We start from the raw sequence: 17732 nt of genomic DNA on the forward strand, positions 1-17732 counted from the left end.
TTCAAAAAATACATACCCGGGCCTGATGAATCTGGTAAGCATCCTCAGCATTCTTCAGAGCTTGGGCCTTGTAATAGTTACTATCTGAAAACAACATCTCTCTGTTAGAGCTCTGCAGCAGTAACCACCCAAATTAACACACAGGTAAAATCCAGTAATTATGGCAGTGCTTCTTACATAGAAAAGATTTTGTGCTTGAAATAGTAAGTTGCACGATAACATGCAGAGTACAGTAAATTTCAAAACAGTGCACAGGAAGGATTGTAGACGAATCGCTTACCATAATCTTCTTGCGTGATGTTGACCACTACTCCTCCACCAATATCAATCTGCCTTTGGGTAGAGCTGTCTTCCAGTTTGCGCAGGATTTCCTCCTGTATTCCATCATGTCCAATATCTCGTTTACGACTCATGAAATGGGCATATAATTCAGTTTGTGTGATTAGGAAGTTAAGTTTTCGCTGCTGCCTCTTAGCCTAAGAGAAGAGCATTTACAAAAAACATGAAAGGAGGAAAAAAAAAGGTTTAATGTTTAAAATATAATTAAAGAAAAAATAATTTAATCTAATAATATATCAACAACTTATCTATCTAGATTATATTATGCACATCACTGTGATATCAAAATATTAGTTGCACATAAGAACACTGACCACCACCATAAGCACCTGTATTAAAATATAAAATTGTTGTAAATGAAAAGTAATTCAGTAACCATGGCAAAGAACGTCATAATCTAATAAAAGCAAGTTTAAAAGATTGACAAAAATAAACAGGATTTCAGGGGTCTACAGTAAAAGAAAGGAACAGTTAAAGAAACCTCTCATGACAACCTAACTCCAACATTCTGTTATTTACTAGTAAAGAGAATTACGGTAGAATATGTGAAATGCACCACTAGGTAATACAGCTGAGATGTTATCATGGTTCTGGGTTCAGCAAGACATTGCAGAAACTCTTAGGTTCTGGTCTGCTAGTCTAAGTCAGCTGCAGCCTTCACAAAATGCTTATGAACTTGCAAGAATGAGAGGAACACAATAAACAGAAGCATAATTTGAGCATAAAAGTAAACATAAGGTATTCTAAAGAGTCAACCTTAGCTCATCACCAGACATGTAAGGTAAGAACCATAAATCCACTAGAGAGCTTTGGCAAGAAAGTTTTTTCTTAAATTCAACTCTTATTACTCTGTAAGGAAGTACATGAAGCTGTCACTTGGCCAACAAAAAAGCAATCACAGAAAAATTCTGTGCCCCATATATAAATTATGATAGCAGTTTACAGCAGGGAGAAAAAAGAGAAAAAAAAAAATTCAATGTGAATGAAAATGTGGCTTGCCTTCTGGACTCAGAATGATGTACAAACCACCACAAAAGCCTGGCCCTTACTAACACTGAGTTATGTATCTCTGAGAGACACTCTGCTTGTCTAATCCCTTCCTCCATCTCATTCATTTGTAACGAATTTACACAGTTTGAAGGCTTTTTTAATCAGCTCTAGCTAACGTGAGAAAAATTATGTAAAGAATATTAAGATAGCAGTAGTAATATGTGGAATACCACTGAAACAGAAAAAAAAACCCTGAATGTCATGGCCTGAATTTAGAAACTCAGATTATCTGGTCACTACTGTGTTTCCTCAACAAATTAATTATCATCAATCTGTGTTTTTGCTGTACCTCTCTCATCTCCTCATCCAGCTTGCGTTGCTCCAGAGCCTCTTTCTCAGCTCGTTTACGATGTTCTTTTTCCACCTTTTCGTACTTTTTCCAATAGAGAAGCATCTCCTTGGTAAGACGACGTGCTCGTGGTAGAGTTTCCTTACAGTTTTTCTGGGCCTGGAGAGCAGCTCGACGTACCTCCCTCATGCACTGATGGGCAAGCTAGAGCGAAATAACGTTTTGGAAACAGTTGTAAAATGGGCAGATTTTAAAGAAAGCCAGCAATAAACAAAATCAAATTTAATTACAACCAAGTCTGATCCTTCAGAGGAGAAAAACTGTGATATGTTATTCAGCAGTACTGCTTTTGAAATGGCATCAGAGAATGTGAACATCCAAAAACCTCCAGAGATGGTGGAGAAGACAAAACCTCAAGGACTGATCTGGTGGGTAGGTCCTTGAAAGGGACTCAGGAGACCAGAGTTCAAGGCCTGCCTGCAACTCTGACTCATCTTTTCTAGACTCTTTTCTGTGGTACCCATGCTTTCCCACTGTTTTAATAAGGCTGCTACAATAGCAGTATTGGTGAAATACAATCCCATTCACATGTTAATACACTGAAAAGTGAAGGAGTATCCTACAATTTTCCTACTGTCTCATGAAGAAACATAATACCATGTAATTTTTCGTTCTAGTATAAATAAATTAATATAATTCTCATAACCGTCAAAATTGTTGGGTTTGATGTTTGTGACAGGTTTTTTTTCCTCCACTAAAATTTGCACATCAACAATTCTAACACACAGATTTCAAGTGATCAATCAAACGAAAACAAAGAAAAAAAAGTGGTATTCCAAAACCTCTAAGTCTGCTGCATCACTCACTTGTTGAAATGCAATTTGAGATACCAACAAATACAATGACGACAGCCTATTTGCCCAGACATCACGAAGAAATCCACTCTCTGATGGCTAAGGAGGACCATAGGAGGGAACCTACCTACAGCAAAGTTTCTTAAATATATACATGCAGGTCCTGTTTTCTGCATCCCTACACAGAAAATGATCCCTCTCTTGATAATGTGTATATAGAACGGAAAATTTCCTCTGATGATTGAATTGGCTCTGATGATTCTCAGTCATATACTTGATTACCTTTTCATTAGCCATAAAAATGAATCAGACACTTGAGCGTAACACTTGAAAAATGCTCAGAAAGCCATTACCAAGTGTCCCGAAAGTAAAGCCTTCTAGGTAGAAACAATGACACCTCTCAAGAATACTCGGATGAGGAGATAAATTCCTTTTGCCATCACTTAAGCAGAAAATTGTTCTATTTTTAATCTCAGCTCCTATATATATTTATGTAAATTAACACATTTAAACAAGAATGCTTAAAACAGCATTTGATTTAAACAAGAATGCTTAAACCAGCAAATTCTAACTAGTGGACAGATGGGCAATTCAAAAGCCAAAGTGTACCAAAGTCATTAATTTATTGTATCAAAGATCAGTAAATTAAAAATTTCCAAACTAAATCTTATGAAAGCCAAAAAGTTCTCATGAAAGAAATTCATGTTGCTCATTTCATCTGTTCCTTATGAAACATGCCAAAATGACATCTGAAAAACAGAAAGCTTTATACTAAATGACAAATTACTTCTATACAGTGCTTTCTGCTATACTGCCCTGCTAGTATAGTCAGTATTACAAGAAACAGAAGAAACAAAGAGGTTACAGTTTGCTTATTACATCCACTACAAGTAACAGTATAAACATTTACCTTTTTGCTGTTGGTTAGGAAAAGGTTGCGGGCTGAGGCTTTTTGCTTGTATGCCTATAAAAGAATACCATCTTAAAATTAGTTAAAGGGTAATGGCTTCACAGTATTTTAAAAGATCACTATCCAGTCTTCAGCAGATACACAGGCCAACCACAGCCATGCATACTACTGTATAATTGAGTACAGGTACTGTAAGTATTTTTTATTTTGACTGAAACAGCTTTGCATCCTTAATTATTGAAGGCACACATAAATGTATTCGAGTTCCTGAAGGAAGCATGTGACACACCTCCTTTTTCAGGATCATTTCTTTAATTAATACTATTGCAAAGCAGGGTTCTCTTATTCCGCTGTTATCACCGAAGTAAACAACAGTCATTTCCACTGTTTCCCAAAGATGTTAAGAATTAATGTAGATCCTATGTACTTCACGCGATCAAAATCAGTCTTTTGAAAAAATAGGGTCTATCCCACTGCACATATCCTTTGCCTGGCTTGTAAGTTCATAAAGGATGCCATAGACATCACTCATATTCAACTTCCTAGAATTCAGTCTGTTAACTGTGAATTCCAAAAAGCAGGTTGTAAGGTCCGCTCTGATCACTTCTCAGAAAACTAGCAACAGAGAACCCAGCCTTCTATTTCAGATGTGCCTGAAGCTCATCCTGTAAATGGGACAAACACTTTTCCCTAGACTGTTTCTGAAATAAGTTTCAAAAACCACGCATGCTACAATGATTGAAACACTCCATTCCTGAACTTTATGTTAAATCTAGATATTGGTTTGCTCTACATTGCTATCCTGTAGATTAGTAGGAGTACCTGCTAGAGTTTACTGTACTCTTCATAGAAAAGGGTTGGACAGTCAAATGAAAGCAGTGGCAAAGCACTGCATGATCCACTTGGATATCATTGATGATAAGAAATTCAAACTACACTTTGCCTATGGATTACAGAGTATCAGTTTGGTCATTAATGACCACCAGAAAAATCAGGGTTTTTTTACTCTGTTTTTCCAAGTGTCAACTCCCCACTAAGTTAATTTTCTATTTCGCTTTCTTGCCTTCATCACTGATCAAGTGCCACTAGCCAAGCTCACCTTTGGCAACTCCTTTTTAACAATGCTAAGCCACACTTTCCGACGACGTGCATTAAGTTGCTCAATAGTCAAATGCTTTTTCTTGGACCCAGGTGGTGGTGTATCATGAGAAAACTTGGCAAAAACTTTGGTCTGGTGATGGTGGCGCCGTGGTGAGTCCTCTGAAGAGAGTTCTTCATCCCGTCTCCTCTTTTTCTTTACTTTTTTCAACTTGCCTGCATGGCAACAATGATCATAAAAATAAATTTCTTTTTCTATTTTTGGGATACGTTTAGTCAGGTGCATTTCCTGAGTAAACTATCCTAGTCAATTTAAGTGTGGAACCAACATAAAAGTCAAACTTATCCACATTTCCCAATTCTCGTACCATCCGTTTTTCATATTAGATATTTCCTCATTACTTTATAACGCAAAGACTTTCCTGTTTAATAAATACAGTGGTGAAATGCAATTTTTCCACCCAAGGAAACATGCCTTAGGAGTTAAAATGTCTGAGACCTGGTGCAATGTTTCTTGCTTTGTGGTAAAATTCTACTTAAAGGCATGTAAAGGTAAGACATTTAAATGTAGCAACATTAGCATTTGTTAGGATAAGTCTCAAAACCAAACTTCTCAGCAGCTGAAAGAGATTGGCATGTTATTACAGATACCAGCTTTCAGAGGAAACTGATACTGGTATCAGATATTAAAAATATTCTTTGTGAGTATGCAAAACCACGGATGCTGCAAGACTGGTGAAGACAAGAAAAAAAATACACAGTTAAAGGAACTTGCAGAAAGATAGGAAGGAAGGAAGCCCAAAATAGCCCCCTTAAAACACAGCTCAAACTTAAGTACTTGCACTAGAGAGAATTCACCTTATGCTGACAGTTCATAGCCTTCTCTTCCTGCTTCCTTACAGATTTACAGCTGCTGCCAGCTCAATCAAGAAAGGAAACTGTATTTCCTGGCAAACATGCATCTGAGAAACTCCAGCTGAGAGGTTTCAGAAGTAGTTCTATTTTAACTCACACTGAACATCAATTCTGAGTTCCCTCTAATTTCCAGAAAACACTCTCACTCCCTATCATTTCTTGTTCACTAGAATTACAATATTCAGGAATAACTGCATCAGGTACTGAATAAGTTCTTACATTTTTCAAGGAACTATCGTGTTTGCAAAAAACTCTTGAGTAAATGGACCATGATACACAACTGTATTTATGAATTCCGAAGAAATTAATAAAGCTATAAGGTACTTACTGCATAACTCTCTCATTCTAGATTCAGAGGTGCACAGGGAAAATCTAAAGCCATGAAACTCTCAATTCACATTCCTTTTTTTTCACCCTAGCTTTCTAGAACCCAGAAGATAAACTACAGTATTTTCTGAAGATTTTTTTCCTTGACAGAACTGGATATTTCCATGCAAAATCCAAAAGTTTTGAACATTTATATTTATTCTAACTAAATAATGTACGAAAGAAGTTTAATCACAGCAGCCATTTAAAAACACAAGGTTAGCGACTTTACCTTTTAATTTTTTCTCTTCTTTAAACTTCTTTTTCTTGGGCCCTAGCAGGTGGCGCTGCTGCTCATAGTAAGGATCATGTGTAGACAGCAGTCCTGCACTGTAGTACTGATATTGCTGCAACTGAAGTGGATGTAAACGAGCACAGCAATGGAAAACAGATACAGCATTTAACAGACATCAGGTAAACAAGTTCAGATCTTGATGATACATAAGAGATCAGAAAACATGCACTTCTCCATATTTAGCATCGTCATCAAGCATCATACAGTGCCCAAAGTGAAAACACTGCTCCAGAGGTAGCCTCCAAGTTCTACACAGGGAGCCAAACCCACTCAGTTAAGTAAGACTGGACAAGCGGGCAGTGAAGCTTACACTTTCAAAACATACTGCTCCGTCTTTTCCACATGGGTGCTGCCCAGCAAGACAGCGCATTACATGAAGTGGTCCAATCACGGACCTCCTCCTTGTTTTGCTTGCATTCCCAAATCACGTAGGTGTTTTAATTAATCATTCCAAAGGATGTCGAAGGACGGGTTTAGATAAAAGGCATTTAAAAGATTTCCACAAGGACAAACAACTTGAACGTTCAGATTATCAAGTAAAAATATAGCTGCCTCAGCATTTTTTCCCAAATTATCAAAAAAGTCAGTATATTCCAAGCATTATGCAACTAAAATATGAAAGAACTATACACCGGTTACGTATAAACAGGCAAATTAATTATTTAAAACCTAAGCATACTATTAAGTTAATAAGAGATTTCTGAATGGTGAGTACATCAGCACAAACAAACTTTTTGGACAGATGTGTTTCCTCTGCTCATAAGTGTGCACTGCTTATCTGACAATACCCTGGTTATTTTCACTGGATATTATTTCTTACTAGTCTGGAAATAAGTATTTGTGTAAAACCTAACAAAAGTTATGACCTGTGTAAAAACTGGGTATACGAATACTTGTGTAGTCATGTAATATTTCAAGAAGCTAACACAATTTTCGTTTAGAACTTCACAAGTAAACAAAGGAAAGATGTGGACAGAAACAAAGACCTGGGTGGGAAAATATTTCTCCACTCCTCTGGAGGAATTTCAAAAGAATATGAAAAAAGAAGACAAATCTTCATTTCAGACACATCCTCTGATACAATAGGATGACTTCCTTCATCTGAGACTACTTTCTGGTGTAATTCAAAACAGCACTGAAAATAATTTCTGCAAAAGCCCTTATAATTTGAAGAAATATATTATTAGAATCAGAAGAGTCATAGAATTTGGCCTAATATTAAGAAAAATGCAGAAATGCAGCAGACTATTTTCTTATAAGAGGGGGGGAAAAAAGAGACTATGAGAAGAAAATCCAAAATAAAAAAGGTAAGAAAGAAAAAAAGAAAGTCAAGTAAAACCCCAAAGAATGACAAAAAACAATAAGGAAGAAAACTAGGAGCTCCCTTTCAAGAAGGTAAACATCACCCTACTACTCGTCACCTCAATGACAATGCAAGTATACTGCTTTAGGTTTAAATACACAATTTTAGTCTTGAACAGCAGCTACTACCTGTATCAGAATTTAACCCACAGCACCCCAGTTTTTACATGTATTATCCAAATCTTGCATTCTAGCACCCTATATTTGCTCTAGTGACTGGGACAGAGAGTTGTGGAAGCTATATATAACACGTGCCAGTAGTAGCTACATAAATTATTGACAGATTCTCAGCATGAGGCATCAACAGCTTTTCAGTCTGTATGTAATTAATTAAATAACCTTTGTCTGAAACTGATGTTAGATTGTTCTAGTGTACTAAACAACAGGGTATTTTCCAGTCCACAAAATATTATGCTTTTTCAGAAAAACGTAAGAGCAGCTAAAATAACATAGTTAAAGGAAAGAATAAAAATCAAGGAAATGTAAACATTCTGGATTTTTACCTCTTTGTCTTTGCTGTATTTACTTTGATGCAGTTTCTTATATTTGTGTAATCGCAGCATATTATGAAGTTCCTCCCTTGAAAGAGAAAATTCTTCTTCCTCCTCTCCGTCCTCATCACTCAGTGAATCTGTGTCACTGGAGTCATCACTCAGAAGGATACTCTAACAAGAATAAATGGAAACTAATTTAACAATCACAAGTCCCTACGCTGAATTGCTTATTTATGCAAAGCACTCTTGAGCCTTTACCTAACAAAGGGCTGCGGGCCTGCCCCAACAATAATACTCAGCATTTACAAAGTGTCTTCCACCTGAAACGCCTCAAATGGAAAATAGTGTTCTGAGGTACAGTACTGTACAGCAGTGAATCCAAAACACATTTTCTGATTTGGGGGAGGCAGTTTTCTGTTAGTTTGGTGATAGTTAAGACACTTCAGAATCCAGTTCATCTGCTTGTGGTCTCAGAATGCTCTTTTCAGTAGTGAGAAAAGCCAGGATACCAGGAGGGGCGTTTTGTGATGTATGGTTACAGGCACCTTCCTACCCCATTTGCAGTTTGTCCTGCTATTCTAATACTTCCATCTGCATCAGTTGCAGCATGTTTGGCTCTTATCTGACCTCTTGACAACCTGTTTTTGCTAACCAGAGAAGGCTACAGTACAATGAAAATGCAAAGATGGCATGAAGGCGCCATTCCGCTCTCTCCTTCCATCCTTATTTGGACCGTGTAGTGAGTTCATCTTAGAAAAAAAATTTCAGCCAAGTCCCAAATGTCCATTTAATATATTTCATAACAGCTAGTTTTAATTTGGGAAGTGTACTAAAATTACTTAAAGTTTCTGAATGTGTACGCAACTGTGAAATTTAACTAAAGTGCTGCTGCTCACCAAAATCAAAATGCCCACTGTCCATTCTGCTACACGATGAAAATGAAAGCCTCAAATCTACAGAGACTATAATTCTATTTTGTTCTACCCAAAGTCTAATACAATATTCATTATCAACCGTCACATACTCTTCTTTCTTTCCATTTCCAAGATGAGAAGCCTCTGCAGAATGTCTTTTTTGCTTTCGTGTTTCCTCTTAATGTAAAAAGAAAAACTGAAAAAACAGTATTTTCTTCTTAGCAAGGGACACTAGCTCCAGTTACCTCAAAAGAAACAGTGCAGCAAACAACAAGCCAATATGGAACAAGGCTAAAGAATTCATCAGAGCCCTCTTTTCAGCAACACAAAATATTACCACATATCTGTATCACCTTATGCCTCTTTTTGAGTGCAAGACTTTGCATTAATTAAATTGCATCACATGATTTCAGGCAGCTCTTAAAACATATTAGTCTAACTTTCTGAGCTCTCAGTAGTACATGTAAAGTAAAATTAAATGGACTATTGAGATAAGAACAAACTTACTGTAAACTTACTGTACATGGAAATTGTATTTGTGATAATTTGTGATAATGCTCTGACCAGTGCTCAACTTATCTTCTTGTTGCCATCTGCTTGCTCACATGTTTTTACACACCATGATCTATGTCAGATGACAAGATGGAATCGCTCACCACTGTCTACAGGGTGTTGACTGGGACTCTACTCACAGATTTCATAAGAGTTGCATTTCTTTCCAATATTCTTACCTTCAGCCACTTTCTGCTTTTCTTCAGTTTGGAAAAGTTATACAAGCTCCCTTTTTCAGACTTTGGTTCTGTTTAGAGAAAAAAATAAAAATAAAGTTCTTAAGAAATAATGCTTTTCCCAGCTTATTCCACAGAAGGCAGAAATTCAGCCTACTGCATGCCCACCTGGCTGCAGTACTCCATTCAGGGAATGTGTGTTCAGCATCCCAGAATTCCCTGCTCCAGAAGACTCCCCAAGCAAAGAGTTTGGAGGTTCTTCCTTAACTTGCATCAGGGGATCCCCAGATTGAGGCAGCAAAGGATTGTCATCCAATCCATCTTCACTTTCATCGCTGCAAGAAGATACATGGTGACAACGAAAGAAAAATATTCAAAAGAGGAGATGCCTATGCTACTTTCTTACATGTTGCCATTTGTCTAAATGTTTCAGAATTTAGGTAGCTTCAGATGGAATTTTACACATTAGAAATATTGCTGTTAACAATTTCCCATTAACCCTTCAGCAGTAGTTAATCATCAGAGCAGCCAGGCTATGCTGTCAACCTGCACTTCAGTCTTTAACTAGGTATCTAATTTGAGAAGCATGAACTAAGCAAGAAACTAATACCAAGAAAAACCAAAGCACAATATTGTCGTCATCAGAACTACTGCACATGGGAGAAATACAAAGCTATACTTTTTCTAGTCCTTGTGTGGATCTTATTACATGCTTGTAAATACACCTGTTATCAATTACCCATACAGTTATCAGTTCTGTAACACTACAATTCCAAAACACTGATGAAATTAAATGTAAACTGCTTTCAGACAGAAACGTACCTTGATGACTCACTTCTCATTGCTACAACTTACTTACATACAAATTCTGCATCTGACAACAGTCTTTGCATTTCACTTACGGCTACAGGCCATGTCCCTGAAAAATCAACTTAGTGCTTCTTCATCCTACTTTTTGCAGACAAAGTTTTGGCCACTCAGCTACAAAAAAGAGCTTTAAAATATTGTGCTAATTTGCATCTGGGCTGGCAACACACTGAATTATCAGTGTGAGCTAAGAGAAGTACAGCGCAAAATCTTTAAAGGAGAGTTTGTAATGAACAAGTCACTACTAAACCCTTAATATGGTGTTGCCTGGGAACAATATAACAAAAATGTCTTTCCTTGGTATTCCCAACAGAAAACGGAAAAAGTTTTGGTACCTGGATATACTCCTGTTAAAGATGGCAGATGTCTGTCGTAAAAACTGATCCAGTTGCAGAGCTTTCTCCAGATATTGCAGATAAAGGGGTTTTGCCAGCTCTGAGCAGCTGCCATCCTCCCTGGCACCCAGCTCTGAGGCCATAGAACAAACCTCTCATGCACAAGTGCCTCTGAACACACAGCTGTTAAGAAGAAACAACAGTTATCATCACCAACAGCACCTCTGTGAAAGGAACGAACTTGGTGAGCAGGCAAATCTACTGCATGCTACACCAAGTGCTAATATTTTGCAGAACACATAACCAAAGTAGTTCTGGGCAAAAAGCTTAGGTTGCAGTTAACACCTATATTAAGCAAACAAACAAACAGAAATTCACACTGAACTTTCCACCACAATATTACCATAGCCAAAAAACAGATTCTTAGTTTTCTGTTTTACGACTTCGTGGATGCCATTTGATAGGAACGAGCACTGCACTGACCTAGTACGATAACCCAAGTGGTGACACAGAAATGCAATGTACAATGAAGCCAGTCCTTAATCATCTAAAGTAAACTTTCATCACTATTAAAGAGAACATGTTTAACTCTGAACAGAGGGCAGCCATGTATCATGAAAGCTGAATGAAAGCAATTATTATTCTTAGGTTGAATCATATATATAAACTTACTCCTAAAAGGAAGAACTACTGAAATATTCTTCTGTTGTTTTTACCATTCAGTTCACAACTGTAGTCTACAGAATATTTATAAGACTTTTCCTTTACTTCAAAGCAATGCTACTCTTACAGCACTCAGAACATAGCTGTTGCCTGTCGACAAACGATGCTTGACCAAAAAAAAACTTCCATTCTAAAATTCAACTGTTATCTTTACTAAAGCAACACATAATTAGCAATTTATTTACATTTTATTTTTTATTTATTTATATTTACAAATTTAGAACACACTCTAGCTTTATGTTTTTCAGCTAGTAAAAATAGCCATCCTGATTTTCATTTTTCATTTGTTCTCAGGATTTTAGATACTTAAAAATCCAAACACATCCCCCCTGCAATATTTGCATAATCCATACTTTGAAAACAAAGCTATCAAAACATTTTATTGCTCTGTCAACTGAAGTTTTATTTTCCTTCAACTACAAAAGATGTCATAATAAGCTGTTACAGTAATAACTCTGTCAACTGGAATTTTATTTTTCTTCAATTACAAAAGATGTCATTGTTATAATAATAGCAAGAAAGATAATTTTAAATTCTTTTCAAAGTCACAGTTGTTACTGCATAGACAAAAGTGCTGTCAATACCCTAAATATGATAATATTTGCTAATACATAAATGCCTTAAGCTTTTGCTTCTAGTAGATGACAAAAATAAAACTAGTCAGCTTTTGAAAGACAGATTAATTGTTCTTCTGACGGATTCTTCTCATTTCTATCACTTCTTAAAAATACTACAAAACCTGAAGCAAGCTTCATATTAATTTACTGCAAAACATTTTATATTTGTTTAATTATTAAATTGTTAATGACTAAACTGTTTTAAGCTTATATAAGTGAAAACATAGATTGAGTATCTGGTCTTCAAATTGTCCTCTCTTCATGTATACAGTCCGAAAACCAGCATCTAACTTTTCCCAAGTATTTTATCCTCAAAAATTACAGAACAGATTCAGAACTTCTAAAGTTACAAAAAACTATGATAAGTGATTACCACCTTGAGACTAATGGCTGTGGTTGAACAGGAACAAATTTTATTATTTCTTAATAACCACCTACCCTTGATTTAACATCTTTACCCATACAGAATAAAGAACAGCATACCAGAAATTGTTAGACAGGATAACAGCCTGCATTTAAAACTTATTTGTAGACTGAAGCTATCCAGGTTCAGCTTTCTATACGCTAGATCTTCATACACCTGACAGCGATGGAATGATTGACCTCTTGTTACCAAATACCCGTTTCCAGCAGAGGTTAACAGACAGAGCAAAGCACCTGAAAGCTTTCCCTATGACAAAAGTATCAAGAGTCATGTTTTCCAAGGAACTTTCATCTACAGATGTCATATTGCTTAGCAGCTATCTGAAAAAAAAAACACCCTAAAATCAAAAACTGTCTTCCAAGAGACAGGGCCATGAAAAAAGTAAAGAGGTTAGAAAATGAGAAGCAGCATGAAACTTGTGACTCTGATGGAAGAAAAGGACACCAAGAAGGTGAAAGTGGTTTTCTTTCAGATCAACAATAAAAATCATATATATTATAGGAGCAAGATTCAATCCCTAGTATCATAGCAGAAAAAGTACAGTGATCCCTTTTATCACTGCATTTCAGAACGTATCTGTCAACAAGAGCACATGTTATGTTAACATTGTATTATTTTACTTTCCCAGCCAAAATGTCATGTGCAACTATTGTTTAACGATTTTACTCAGAACCACAAGGCATCTTTCACCTGTTTGCTCTTTGCAGAAAACCTCCTTCCCAAAACTCAACATTTAGTGGCACTGCCTGTCCTCAAGGCACGGCAGGAAAGAAACATGCCCCAAAAGGGCACAAGGCACATTAGACTTTATTTGGATTCACCTTCTTCGAGGACGCGAACAAACCAAATGTACTCTTTTGCACTCCAGTGAGCCTTCACAGAACTATACAAGCTTAGCAGCAAAATAAAGGGAAAGAATTAAGACAGATTTGAGGTCAAGTTTTTAACTGCAGGACAGCAAACAGGACAGAGGCAAAACAAACACAGCCATATTCCTGATCTAAAATGAGTAACTGGATGCTTTTCTAGCTGCCCAGACACACCTGCCTCAGCTCTGGTCTCAGTGGATCCACCAGGCTGGATCAGTGCCTCTCCTCCGCACGGGCAATGCTGCTCGTCCGGCTCCACACTCATACAGCTTAGGAGATAACCCAGCAGAAGACTCTTTCTTTACTTGTAAGATATAAATGGCCTTGTGAAAAGAAGACGCTATCAGATGTGTTCAGTAATTGGAAAACAAAGGTATTTTCTCAGAGATGGCTCATTCCTACTGCACAGACTTCCCAGGCAAACATGAAAGCAAGTGATAACACCCTCCGTCTGCAATGACTGCAGTAACTGCAAAGAGTAGGTGTCATTCCTTATTTTAACACATTAAATCCCCTTGTTGTGCACACTATGCTAAGCATGTACACACACCTGTACTTTTTTCAGATACCTACATTCTTAAATATTACTTCCCAGATCAGGAAACCTTATGTTTCCGCATTTAATAAAGTTCTCCTTGTGCTGACACAGTGTAAGTGCTCTGCTTTTCGCCTGTAGACAAAGACAAGCTTTTGTTTGTCTTCCTATTTTAGTTGTCCCAAAAGGCTCCTGTACATACAAAGTTAATTACTCTTGTCCTCAAAACAGTTACTCGTCTGCATCCCACATACCAAATAAACACAGGAGAGCTTAACAATATTCTTAAATGTATTAACAATGCCCCAAACAAATTTAGTAAGTGTTACACAGGCATATTAAATACAGAATAGCTCAGCCATTGAATTCAACCTTTCATTTATTTATATGCTAACAGTCACACAGTGCTCTTCTGCTGATAAAAGTAATAATACCGGGAAGCTAATTGACAGATACTTCTTCACTCTCTGTTCTTTTGTTCCCATTCTAGGTATTAAGAAACAATGATTTCCAATGGCAAAAACTGCTTGAATACTGAAGTGAGAGAAGCTGGGAACAAACGAGTGAGCGGCACACAACAGTCTTATCCACTACAGTAGGTAACAGTGCTCAGAACATCAACAAGACATTGCTTCAGTGGATTTACATGGTGATGACATTCATTCTGCTTTTCTTTGCCATTTTTGAAACAGATCTATCCTTTTGCCTGCTCAGTTTAAGGAAGATTGCAGAAATACAGATTTTTGAAATGTTTTCACTACTGATGGTAACATTTAGGTAAACACTCAAGTTACAGGTGGTAAAATGACTGGATGCTGCAGAGGAATCCTTCTGACATCACGACTTTCTTACTGATATAGGCCAATTTTATGTTAATTTTCAGTATCAAATTCAGTCATCATTTACTTTCTCCCTTCATCTCCCCTAGAGTTATAATAGTTTAGAAAATCGATGTTAGGAAATAAATAGCTGCTGCACTGCCTGGCTGGCACTTTGGATCCTCTAACATTCTTACTTAATCAGAAGCTCACACTAAAACCATTTAATTGTATCATGTGGCCCTTTGAACTATTAAAAGCACAAGTAAAATACCATCAGCAGGATCTGAGTTTAGTTATGTATGTAAGAACTTCATACAAATAACCTCCACAATCATATATATATATTTTTAAAGTTCTAAGTTCAGTTCTGAAGAAGCCTTGTCCTCTTTTAAATGACATTGCTTAGTTCAATGTTAATGCAGGTGTGGGGTTTCTTCACTCACTATTTTTTCAAGTCTGCCCATTACAACGTCTAGTCAGTGAGTAAACACCCAGCACTGGAGAAGAATCTTCCAAGGAGGTCCTCAGAGAGCAGAGCTGTTTTATAACAAGGTTTCTAAGTTTTATGCCCACCAACCCGCACCAACCAAACAGCAAAAACACCACTCTCATGAAGCAGCTGAGCTTTAAAAGTAGATTCTCCCAGTTTAAACAAACATCCACTGGCTATTTCTGAATGAAGTCCAACAAGTTTTTTCTACTGATATCAGTGTAAAGCAGGAGCCCCACACGTGGCAAACACACAGTTCAGCACTTGTGCCTAGCTGCAAGCTAGAAAGGATTTGCTTGGTACGGGTGTTTGAAATAGTACTTTTTCCTCCAGGAGTCTCGTTTTTCCTTTTTTTTTTCCCCTTCGGTTGCTGGCATCTCTACACCTCATATAAGGCCCAGAGGATTTCACATCAAACTTTATAGTAAATAATGGTAACAACTACACTCCTAGTGTACACGCCGCCATGGAGGTCTAAGGTACAACATACCAGCTAATCCACAATACCCCTTCTTAGCCTGTGAGAAATGCAAGGCACATCAGGGAGGTCAAACTAATTCAAAACGTCTCGCCTGCCACACGCCAAGGGCATGTAGATGAAGTGTTACCAGCTGGCAGGTGAGCACACTTACTCATTCAAATATTTCAGCCCACAATAGCAGAGTTTCTTACCTCTCCTCCGTCCAACCTGTGTAAGCACACTGACAAAACATTCAAGTGGACAAAAACCTGAAATCCCAGTTTACATACAGAAAGTATGTATTCCTCATATCCCTATTTACAGTTTTGGAAGTTTTATCCATAAAGCAGGATTAAAAACTGAGAGCAAGAATACAACCTTCTATGCTATCTTAGTCCCCTCACAATTTTAGCAGTTTTCTGGTTTTTTTTTTCCCACACATGATCTTTTTGTGCTTTGCATTTTGACACCAACTTACTAAGACAGATTTTCCAAACTGATATGAACACTTAAGATACTCTTCTTTCTTGAAGAAATTCACAACTGAGACATACAACTCTCATCAGAATAGCAGAATGCCGTTAAGGATTTCCTGTAGTAACATCTCCAGAATAACCCCAACACAAACACACATATCCACATAGAAGATTAAGTCAAGAACTATGTGGAAAACTTAACATTAGTGCGCAATATCAGTTAGGAATATTTTTATCACATTTCTTTATAAGCCTATAATCTCTAATACAGACAGTTGTGGTGGCATAAAAAACTTGAAGAGGTATTTTGCTTGAAGAAGAATTACACACTCTTCTTTCCCCTTTCACATTTTAGCTTGCTTTGATAAATGTATAGTTACACTGACCAGCATTTTCCAGAGTACACTGAATGCCAGGTCTTAGGGGAAAACATAATCCCCATATAGTCTTCTTATGGCAGTGTCTTAAATATAACTTCGATACATAAGAGATTATTGCTTTACAAAAAGCAGATAAGAGGATATTTCATATGAACCTAAAGCCCTCTGTCTCCACTGAACTCGAGCTGAATAAATAAAAGACATGTACATATAACAGAAGTGTGAGTTCACACCATTTCAGTTTGAAATTAAAAAAAAGCCATTTTAATTGCTTTTCTGAGTAATGAAATCTAATTAAAACTAAATACTGTCCTATATACAGTACTTAGCTTTTTTGCTTTTGTGGTAAGGTTTTATATTGTTTCCCAAGGAATGAGACAGCATTTCATTGATCTCTGTCCACCCTTTAATTGGTTTTAAATACAGAGAAGACAACTCAGTGGGACACAGGCTCTGAATTTTCTAACTGTCGAAATAACAGTCACAGATAGGGCCTAATTTAGTATTTTAAAAGCTATCACAGAATCAATCAGGTTGGAAGAGACCTCAGGGATCATTGAGTCCAACCGTTGCCCTGACACCACCATGTCAACTAGACCATGGCACTAAGTGCCATGTCCAGTCTTTTCTCAAACACATCCAGAGATGGTGACTCCACCACCTCCCTGGGTAGCCCATTCCAGTGTCTAATAACCCTTTCTGAAAAGAAATTCTTCCTAAAGTCCAACCCGAACCTCCCCTGGCGAAGCTTGAGGCTGTGTCCTCTTGTCCTATCGCTAGTTGCCTGGGAGAAGAGGCCAACTCCCACTTCACTACAACCTCCCTTCAGGTAGTTGTAGACTGCAATAAGGTCACCTCTGAGCCTCCTCTTCTCCAGGCTAAACAACCCCAGCTCCCTCAGCCGTTCCTCATAGGTCAGACCCTCCAGACCCTTCACCAGCTTGGTCGCCCTCCTCTGGACTCGCTCCAACACCTCAACATCTTTCTTGAAGTGCGGGGCCCAGAAGCGGACACAGTATTCAAGGTGCGGCCTCACCAGTGCCAAGTACAGAGGGACGATCACTTCCCTAGACCGGCTGGCTACACTATTCCTAATAGAGGCCAGGATGCCATTGGCCTTC

The 17732-nt window shown here is 37.5% G+C and overlaps 1 protein-coding gene across 2 annotated transcripts in view; it reads right to left on the reverse strand.

Annotated features, from left to right (window-relative positions):
* Positions 1–17732, reverse strand: part of INO80 (INO80 complex ATPase subunit) — a 73531-nt gene that overhangs the window by 49482 nt on the left and 6317 nt on the right. For both annotated transcript variants that reach the window (XM_068399349.1, XM_068399347.1), the window contains exons 2-11: positions 10817–10999; positions 9783–9949; positions 9618–9685; positions 7982–8143; positions 6054–6174; positions 4542–4756; positions 3443–3496; positions 1679–1882; positions 281–476; positions 17–84 (exon numbers count right to left, since the gene is read on the reverse strand). In XM_068399349.1, coding sequence (XP_068255450.1) covers positions 17–84; positions 281–476; positions 1679–1882; positions 3443–3496; positions 4542–4756; positions 6054–6174; positions 7982–8143; positions 9618–9685; positions 9783–9949; positions 10817–10959 — 1398 coding nt within the window. In that variant the 5' untranslated portion in view covers positions 10960–10999. The remainder of the gene's footprint in view (positions 1–16; positions 85–280; positions 477–1678; positions 1883–3442; positions 3497–4541; positions 4757–6053; positions 6175–7981; positions 8144–9617; positions 9686–9782; positions 9950–10816; positions 11000–17732) is intronic.

This window comes from Nyctibius grandis, chromosome 4 (assembly GCF_013368605.1).
Source record: "Nyctibius grandis isolate bNycGra1 chromosome 4, bNycGra1.pri, whole genome shotgun sequence".
NCBI lineage: Eukaryota > Metazoa > Chordata > Aves > Nyctibiiformes > Nyctibiidae > Nyctibius > Nyctibius grandis.